This window comes from Neomonachus schauinslandi, chromosome 16, assembly GCF_002201575.2.
Source record: "Neomonachus schauinslandi chromosome 16, ASM220157v2, whole genome shotgun sequence".
Lineage (NCBI taxonomy): Eukaryota > Metazoa > Chordata > Mammalia > Carnivora > Phocidae > Neomonachus > Neomonachus schauinslandi.
Genome location: NC_058418.1, coordinates 6161600 through 6171547, shown reverse-complemented (window position 1 = coordinate 6171547; position 9948 = coordinate 6161600). Strand labels below are relative to the sequence as shown.

Sequence of the window (9948 nt, the reverse complement as noted above, 5' to 3'; positions counted from 1 at the left end):
GGCCAGGACTCCTAGATCTGAGGGAGGAGGGGGCTGAGGGTCTGGACTCCTGGGTCTGAGGGAGGAGGGGGCTGAGGGTCTGGATTCCTGGGTCTGAGAGAGGAGGGGCTGGGGTCCTGGACCCCTGGGTCTGAGGGAGGAGAGACTGGGCCTGGATTCCTGGGTCTGAGGGAGGAAGGGGGCTGGGGGCCAGGACTCCTAGATCTGAGGGAGGAGGGGGCTGGGGGCCTGGACTCCTGGGTCTGAGGGAGGAGGGGCTGGGGGCCTGGACTCCTGGGTCTGAGGGAGGAGGGGGCTGAGGGTCTGGATTCCTGGGTCTGAGGGAAGAGGGGCTGGGGGCAGGACTCCAGGGTTTTTATGGCTGTTGGAGCCCAGCTCTTGGGGAACCCAGCTTGCCTTGGTGGGGATTGGGATGACCCAGCTGCCCACTACCAAGTTCCCCAGTATCTCTTCTCTGCCACTAGAACCACCAAAGATCCACCTGGACTGCTCAGGGAAGACCTCAGAGAATTCGATTGTGGTTGTGGCTGGAAACAAGTTGAGGCTTGATGTGTCCATCACCGGGGAGCCTCGTCCTGTTGCCACCTGGCTGAAGGGAGATGAGGTATGGTGGGGCTCCCCCCTGTGCCCTGACTTCTCTCTCTCAGCTCTGCTGGGCAACTTTAGGCAAGTGGCTTCCCCTCTCTGAGCTTCAGTTTCATTGTCTGTAAAATGAGAATGATGATCCTTCTTCATAGGGTTGTTTTGAAGACTGGAGATTATATTTATCTATCACATGGTACTGGGCCTGCCACATGGTGGGTGCTCCATCCATCCATCCATCCATCCATTAATCCATTAGTCAGTCAGTCAGCCACCCAATCCAGCTATCCACAACTCAACCATCCACCCATCTTTCCATTCATAAACTTAGTGATTACTTAGTTCATCCGGCCATCTTCTCATCCAGTAATTAATCCATCTGTCCATTTATCCATCAAACAATCCAGTTACCCATCCATCCATCCATCCAACAAATATTTTTATCTTATATGTTCCAGGCCCTGGACAGTTCAATTTTTCTTCCCTTCTCTGGTCTTCAGAGTCCTAGTCTGTAAAATGGATAGACTTGACTCAATCTTCATTCATTCCTTCAGTCAGCAAACACACCCCCTGAGGCTTCCTCTGTGCAGGGCTCTGTGTATAGCACTGAGGATACCAACATGAGGAGCCTTCACTGTTGGAGGGAGGTAGAGCGTGCCCAAGCAGTCACAGTCCAGGGTGACCAGGGCTGAGATAAAAGGGGGTACTGGAAACTATGAGACTTCAGGGGGTAGGGCCATCACTTTCAGGTGGGGGCTTCCAAGATGGCTTTCCAGAAAAGGCCACTTCTAGGTGAGTCCTAAAGGATGAGTAAGAGTAGAACAAATAGAGGAGCGGGTGAGGGCATTGCATGCCAAATCTTGGGAGATTTTAATTAAGGGTGGTGTTTGGAGGACAAGGAGGGCAGCAGGGAAGAATGGTGAGGCTGGATATAGATCCAACGGGTCCTCTTGCACTAGGTCCAAGGCCTTGTGTTGTGTGGTGATGGGGAGCTGCTGGAGAATTTTGAGCAGTGGAGGGCGGAGGCAGGTCTGGGCTTGGGGAGAGATGGAGCAAGGCCATCCCGTGGCTGTGTCCAGGTGTTCACAGCCACCGAAGGCAGGATCCGCATCGAGAATCAGACAGACACCAGCAGCTTCTTGATCGAGGGTGCCGATCGAGCGGACGAGGGCCGCTACACCATCAAGGTCACCAACCCCGTGGGCGAGGATGTGGCTTCCATCTTCGTGAGGGTTGTGGGTAAGCAGAGGGAGCTGAGGGAGAGCGAGGGGTGGTTCCCTGAGGACCTGAGGGACCCCCTGACCATCTTGCCTCCCACAGATGTCCCAGACCCCCCGGAGGCTGTGCGTGTCACCTCTGTTGGAGAGGATTGGGCCATTCTTGTCTGGGAGCCACCCAAGTATGACGGGGGGCAGCCAGTCACTGGTGAGTGCTCGTGTTCCGGAATCCCCATGACCTCTGACCTCTCTTACTCCCCCAGCTCCCCGCCACCCCAACAATCCCTTGGCCTCTAAGAGTTCTTAGCATCCTTGGTGATCTCCCTCTGAGATCTGTTTTCCATCTTTGATATCTTGCAATTCCTTTGGTCTTCCCTCTCATTCTTTGCTTCCCAACAACCTGGGCATCTTCACTTTGGTCAACAGCCTAGGGTTTTCTGTGATCCCTGACTCCTGATTCATGACTCATGACCGTTCCTGATCCCCAACCCCATGATTGGTGACTGCTGACTACTCCATGATCCTGAGACCAACCCAAGATTCATGGCCTCAGACCTCTCTGGGTCATGTGAACTTGTGATGGCTTCTCACTGCTCCAACTGACTTGTGACCCTATAACCTCCCCATGAGCACTCATTTCTCTCTGTTGTGGTGGGGGGCGGCACCAGGTTACCTCCTGGAACGGAAGAAGAAGGGCTCTCAGCGCTGGATGAAGCTGAACTTTGAGGTCTTTACGGAGACGACCTATGAGTCCACCAAGATGATTGAGGGCATCCTCTATGAGATGCGGGTCTTTGCTGTCAATGCCATCGGCATTTCCCAGCCCAGCATGAAGACCAAGCCCTTCATGCCTATTGGTGATGCTCCTCTGCACCCTCCCCAAATCCCTGTCCACCTCCGACCCCTGCCCTGCCTGTTGCTGATCTCTGACCCTACACTTGGCCTTTGACCCTCCAGCCCTAACCAACCTCCTGACCTCTTATTGACCCAGCACATTAGTCACCAATCTCTATGATCCTAGACTCTGTGCTGTTGCCCAAATACCTGATGGGCCTCTGACCTACCAGACTAACACTTTTCCCTGCTCCTGGAGACCTCACTGTCCCTTGACGTATCTTGTTTTAATGACTCATGATGACACATCCTGGCTCACTGACCTCTGGCCCACCATATTTCTCCCTTTCCTGGTCAGTGACTCCAGCTCTGATCCCTGCCCCTCCCTGTGACCGCCAACCCCTCATTTACCTCCACTTCCCCTTTCCCTGGATTCTTACAGCGCCCACGAGTGAACCCTTGCACCTGGCGGTGGAAGACGTGACAGACACCACCACCACTCTCAAGTGGAGGCCCCCAAATAGGATTGGGGCAGGCGGCATCGATGGGTACCTGGTGGAGTACTGCCTGGAGGGCTGTGAGTGGCCCCATCAGGCCTGGGGTGGGGGTGCGGTGGCTCACACAGAGCCCTGGTTGGGGGTATAATCCATGGGACTGCAAACAGGGCAGTGCAGGAGAGCTCTCTGATGGGGTGGGCTGCCCTGGTTCTGTGTCTATATTTTACTTGCATGAATCCCTGAATGGGGTGGCTCAAGCTAGGCCCCCATTGACCAGCTTGTCCTCTCTCCCTCCCTCTCTCCCTCCCATCCTCCTTCCTCTGTACACATCTTCCATATAGTAATAGCTTTTCATCCATCCATCCATCCATCATCCCTGTATTTATCTACCACCTATATTCCTTCTTTCTCTCATTCATCCGTCCATCCATCTACCTACCCATCTGTCCTTCCTTCCTTCCTTCCTTCCCTCCCTCCTTCCTGCTTTCTTCCCATCCATTTGCCCACCATTGGTCATCCATCCAACCATCTGTAATCCATCAGAAAATCTTTTGGCTCAACCAACTATCCATCTATCCTGTAACATGTTTTCCATCCATATATTTATCTCTTCACTACCATCTTTCTTCTCTCTTCCCTCCCTCCCTTCCACCCTCCTTTCCTTCTTTCCATTCATCCATTTCTCTATATAAACATCTAACCATCTGTCTGCTGTCTCTCCATCTTTCTGTGTATCCATCCATCCATCCATCCATCCATCCATCCATCCATCCATATTTCCACACATCCAACTCTCTATCCTCCACCGAACAAACATGTATTGAGCACTGGACTCCATGCCAGACCCAGTGCCATGGCTATGGGGATACCTGCAACATGGTCATCTCATTGGGAAGACAGGCGTGATCATCTCAACACCGTATCCCAGGCCTTAAAGTCAGACAGACGTGGGTTCCCATCCTGCCCCTACACTTTCTAACAGTTTCTTCATCTAAAAATGGGCGAAGACAGTTGCCTCCTTGACAGGGTACAGTGATGACTGCATTTGGTAATGCATGTAAATGATGGATGGTTGGACTCTCGTCAGCTTCTTCCCTCTTTCTCTTTCCAGTGCTCTTTACCCCGTTCTTGCCCTTGCCCTTGCCCATCCCTCCCCAGTCTGTGCCAGGCCACTGTGATATTTCACTCTTGTTAGAGTTCACCCTGGTGGTTGTTGGTCTGACCCACATTGGTTCACCAACCTATGGCAATAAACCCAAGATGGAAACCAAGGAGGCAGGAAATCCAGAAGCTGTCTCTAACCACCACCCCCGATTCCCTACTCCTCTGAACCTTGATTTCCCCATCTCTAAAATGGGGGATAACATAGGACAGAGGCAGAAATTAATGAACTAACACGTGTGCCACTCTTCCAACCTGGTCATAATAAGTGCTTAATAAATGTCAGCTGCTGCTGTCCATTGCCGCGGTCCCAAGGCACGGGAAGGGACAACCCTCTGAGGGGCTCCTAGAAAAGTTCCCAGCGTTGCTTCTCTTTTGTAGCCGAGGACTGGGTCCCTGCTAACACGGAGCCCATAGAGCGCTGTGGCTTCACCGTCAAGAATCTCCCCACCGGAGCAAAAATCTTGTTTCGGGTGGTGGCGGTCAACATCGCGGGGCGCAGCAAGCCCGTCTCCCTGTTCCAGGCGGTCACCATCCGGGAGATTGTGCGTAAGTGACTCTGAGCCCGCTGTCCTAAAGACCAAGTTGCTGTCACCTGGTCTGCCCTTGCCATGCCATCATTAGGGCCACCCGCGAGAACGTCATTGCCACTGTCTCTCTGTCCCTCCCTTGAGTGCCCCCCGGCCCAGCACTGAGTCCCGGTTCCTATGTCTGTGCCCTCAGAGCAACCCAAGATCCGGCTCCCGCGTCACCTCCGCCAGACTTACGTCCGCAAAGTGGGGGAACACCTCAACCTCGTCATCCCCTTCCAGGTGTGCCGAGCTGGGGTCAGGCTCAGAGGATCAGGGCCAGGGCGAGACCCGGGCTGACCTCTCTGCTCCTCTTCCCTCCGCCCCCGCCCAGGGAAAGCCCCGGCCCCAGGTAGTGTGGACGAAGGGCGGGGCGCCGGTGGACCCCAACCGCGTGCACCTGCGCACCAGCGACTTCGACACCGTGTTCTTCGTGCGCCAGGCGGCGCGCTCGGACTCAGGGGAATACGAGCTGACCGTGCAGATCGAGAACATGAAGGACACTGCCACCATCCGCATCCGGGTCGTGGGTGCGCGGCCAGCTGGGGCAGGGGGGAGGCACTGCGGCCCAGGAACCGGGAAGTGAAGAGACTGGGATGGAAAAAAGGGTGCGAGGCGGGGATGGCGCCAAAAGGCGAGGAAGTGGGAGTGGGGAAAAGCCTAAGCGATAGCAGAATCCGGGGACCAGGTGAGGGGGGCAGAGATGGGGAGAGGAGGCGAGGGGCGGACGTCTGACAACCCCCGCCCCCATTCCAGAAAAGGCAGGACCAGCAGAGAACGTGATGGTGAAGGAGGTGTGGGGCACTAACGCGCTGGTGGAGTGGCAGCCTCCCAGAGATAATGGGAACAGTGAGATCACAGGGTATCTTGTCCAGAAAGCCGACAAGAAAACCATGGTGAGACCCCAGAAGGGCCCGGGGTGGGGTGGGCCAGATGGTCAGAGTAGACGCCATTGTTTCCGGTTCACAGCCGGGAAAGGGAAACCGAGGCTTGGAGAGATTGGGAGCATGGGCTGGGGCTGGGAGGGAAGCTTTTTGGCTGAAATACGGTGCATGATGCGTTTTCTTTTCTTTTTTTTTTTAACTAAGGTAAAATTCACATAAAATTAAGCATTAATGTTTTTAAAGCTTTTAGTCCATTCCCACTGTTGTGTCACCAACACATCTAGTTCCAAGACATTTTCATCTCCCCGAAAGGAAACCTCGTACCCATTAAGCATTCACCCCCACCCCAACCCCAGGACCACTAATCTGCTTCCTCTTTTTATGGATTTACCTACTCTGGACATTTCATATAAATGGGATCATCCAGTATGTGGCCTCTTGTGCCTGGCTTCCTTTACTCAGCATAAAGTTTTCTGGGTCCACCCACATTGCAGTGTGGATCAGTGCTCATTCCTTTCCGTGGCTGAGTGATGGTCCGTGGTTTGGAGGTACCACGTTTTACTTCTCCATTGATCTGCTTGGGGTGTTCCCACCTTTTGGGCCGTTGTGAACAGTGCTCCTGTGAACGGCAGGTTTCTTAGTGGACTCATGCTTTGGTGTGCTTTGCTCATGCCCTGGTCCTTCTTGTGTCTGTGTCCCTGTGTCCGACACTCGCGGCCCCTCCCGCCTCGCCCCCCCCGCCCCCCCAGGAGTGGTTCACTGTCTACGAACACAACCGGCACACCTCCTGTACCGTGCCTGACCTCATCGTGGGCAACGAATACTATTTCCGCGTTTTCAGCGAGAACACCTGTGGGCTCAGTGACTCACCGGGCGTCTCCAAGAACACGGCCCGGATCCTCAAGACAGGTAATGCCACCCTGCTCCCTGGGGTCCGGTCTCCTCTCTCTGCTGGGGTTCTACCTCCTCCCCCCACCCCCAGACTCAAAGCTGATGGCACCTGGTGACAGAGGCGAGGCAGTCAGGGGCCAGTCCAGATTGGTCACCTGACAGGTGCATCTCGCTTTCGCCAGGTATCACCTTCAGGCCGCGTGAGTACAAGGAGCATGACTTCCGAACACCTCCCAAGTTCCTTACGCCTCTACCAGACCGGGTGGTCGTGGCCGGTTACACTGCAGCTCTCAACTGTGCGGTCAGAGGCCACCCAAAGGTGCCGTGTGTGTGCGTGCATGTGTGCACGTGACCCTAGAGGGAAATCTTCACCCAGATGCAGCCACACCACCTCTTTCCCCCCCTGACTTCTCTCTCTTCTGTTCATGGGATTTACTCACTTTTAACCCACTTCCTGTCTCTCGCCCCTTCGATCAGAGCCCGAGCCTCAGATCATTACACTCTGGCTTCCCTCGGAAACAGAAAACTTTGGCGGGAGTTGGGAGGATGTCTGAACCTCCGGGGCTCCCCGCATCTTCTGCTCCGTCCAGTTTCCCGACCGCTGTTGGGAATGTGGACACTTGCAGCCTTGAGCTCCAGTGGCTCACCGGGACCAGGGCTGGCAAACGAGGGCTCACGGGCCAAATCTGCTTGCCACCAGTTTCTCTAAATAAGCATGTTATTGGGACGCGGCTCTGCACGCTTCAGTACTGCCTGAGGCCGCAGAGACCACAGAGCCTGCACGGCCTGAAATACTGACTACCTGGCCCTTTACAGATGAAGTTTGCCGACTTCCGGTCTAACTCCAAGTTCTCAGCTTCACCCCCGTAGGCACACCGCGGATTCATTAGTTCACCTCCTCCATCTTCATCTACTCACTTTATTCACTAATGTACTCATTTATTCATTCCGCTCATTTACTCACCTACCAATCCATTCATTTACCCGGCTCATTTATTCACTCCGTTTGCTTATTTACATCACTCACTCTCGCAGTCTGTTTATTCTTTCAACACACATTTTCAGAGGCTGTGCGTGCTGGTGAATTGGACAGGAAGTTCCTGGATGTTGGGGGAGACCAACGTGAATCTGAAGTCATGCAAATGACTATAAAACCATGAAGGGTGGGATGCATGTCAGAGCTCGGAGGGTAGTTGGGAACATACAGTGGGCATTCCTGCTGCAGCCTAGCGGCCCGAAATGACGTGTGAACAGAGATCTGAAAGATAAGCCGGTGCTGATTAGGGGAAAAGAGGAGGGAAGAGCAGTATTGGAAGAGGGAACAGCCAAGGTCCTGAGGTGGGAGCCTGTCGGGTCTGTTTGAGGAAGAGTGAGGAGGCCCGTATGGATGGAGCAGAGGGAGGGAGCGACAGGATGGGGTGAGGGCGGAAGAGTAATGGGGCCAAATCACGTAGGGTTCTGTGGGCCAAAAAAGAGAGTGAGCTCTTCCTCTCACAATGAGGAGACTGAGGGTCAGAGAGGAGAAATGACGAGTTCAGGGTCACCCAGTCAAAATTAGGGGGGAGCACAGCCAAGAATCGAATCCAGATCTGCCTTCCAAAGCCCACTTTGCCATCATCCAGGAAACTTCCCTAAGCTGGCCTCTTCTCCCACTCTGCTCAACAGCCGAAGGTGGTCTGGATGAAGAACCAGATGGAAATCCGCGAAGATCCCAGATTCCTGATGACCAACTACCAGGGAGTCCTGACGCTCAACATCCGCCGCCCATCCCCCTTTGACGCGGGGACTTACTCCTGTAGGGCTGTCAATGAGCTGGGGGAGGCACTGGCCGAGTGCAAGCTGGAGGTCCGAGGTGAGCACCTGGCTGCCCCTCACTCCTGCTCTCACACAGCTACCCAGAGCGCACAGCTGAGTCAGCCCAGGGCCCCTAGGCATGTAATGAGGAAGCCGGATTCAGACCCCAACAAGAACGATGCAGGGTGACATGTGCACAGGGCATTGTAGGGGTGGGGCTGGGGGAGCACCTGATCCAGCTGGGGCAGTCGTCTGAGGAAGTTTTCCAAAAGGAGTTGAAGGACAGATAAGAAGTGAATGAGATCGAGAAGAGCTGGCAGATGATCACCAAGGCTCTGGTGGGCCTGGCCTATGTGGGGAGATGGGCGGGCGCCCAGAAAAATGCCTCTCCTCCCCAAGCTCTGTCCCTCCTCTCTACCCTTCAGCCCCAGCCCTGATCACCACTTCCTCTGGAATTCTTGCCTGGCCTCCTCCCTGGCCTCCCTGCCTCCCATGTCTCCCTCCATCCCATCCCCCCACAGGGCCCTAGGGGGCTCTCTATCCAGCGCTGACTTGCCCTTCCCTTGCCCGTGGCCCTCCCCAGGCTCCCCAGCAGCCCTGAAGCCCCTCTGCCTGGTGTCCATGGTCCTGCACCTTCTCCCACATGCCCTGCTCTGGGGGGCCATTTTCCTCAACACTGTTCCAGCCACACCAAGCTGTTGGCAGTTGGACAAACTGGCCGTGCTTTCTCTTGTCCCTGGGACTTTGCACATGTTGTTCCCTCTACCTGGAATGCTTTTCCTCACCTCCTCTGCTGCAGCCCATCAAACTGCCAGTCAAGGCTCACTGGAGAGGCTGCTACCCAATTCCCTCAGATGTGGCTGATGCTAATATGGGCTTCCAGTGTCCCTCCCCAGTTGTGACTCCCCCTGGCCCTGATGACCACCCAGAAGACAGAAGTGGCCATAGACCCTTAACAAGCGAGACCACCCCCTAAGCCTTACTGGCTGTCATTCTGAACACTGCTCTTCCAGGCTGACTCAATTTCTAATGTTTTGCTATCCCCTTTATTAATTACTGAATCAGCTTAGAAATATCCCTACTTTGGGATTCCAGTGACAGCCTGTCACCAGCAGCTGCTTAGAAATCCCTGATGAGAACATCCCGGTTTGGGGTTCAAAGCTACAGGAATCACAGACACCATGACAGTGGTTTGACTGCCCCACGGAGATGTGAAGGATCAACGTGCTCCCCGATAGCCGTGTGAATCTAGCTGGCAAAGGAGCCTGGGGCTGGGGCACAGAGACTTGGGAAGCCCAGCCCACCTCATCCACTCTTTTCTCATTTCCCCCCACAGTGCCACAGTAAGACTGTCTTCCACCTGCCAAGATATTGGCTGCTGGGTCCTAACCGAGACCTCCCTGAACACTGTTTCCCTTTCCAGAGTTACTACTGAGAAGATAATAGTCTTGTCTACAACCTGTGTGTGTCTGTCTGTCCTTCTTGAATTTGTAGCTCGGCCTCCTCCTTCCCACAGGGG

The 9948-nt window shown here is 54.6% G+C and overlaps 1 protein-coding gene across 1 annotated transcript in view; it reads left to right on the top strand.

Moving 5' to 3' along the window:
- The window catches only part of MYBPC2 (myosin binding protein C2), a 24540-nt gene extending 14649 nt beyond the window's left edge, over nt 1–9891 (top strand). Inside the window, exons 16-28 of the mRNA XM_021681095.2 lie at nt 465–604; nt 1662–1821; nt 1903–2007; nt 2468–2656; nt 3076–3210; nt 4673–4840; nt 5015–5103; nt 5195–5390; nt 5617–5756; nt 6494–6653; nt 6818–6954; nt 8301–8487; nt 9766–9891. Of these exons, the coding sequence (XP_021536770.1) occupies nt 465–604; nt 1662–1821; nt 1903–2007; nt 2468–2656; nt 3076–3210; nt 4673–4840; nt 5015–5103; nt 5195–5390; nt 5617–5756; nt 6494–6653; nt 6818–6954; nt 8301–8487; nt 9766–9776 (1817 nt within the window). The 3' untranslated portion in view covers nt 9777–9891. The remainder of the gene's footprint in view (nt 1–464; nt 605–1661; nt 1822–1902; nt 2008–2467; nt 2657–3075; nt 3211–4672; nt 4841–5014; nt 5104–5194; nt 5391–5616; nt 5757–6493; nt 6654–6817; nt 6955–8300; nt 8488–9765) is intronic.
- Nucleotides 9892–9948: the final 57 nt, after the last annotated feature.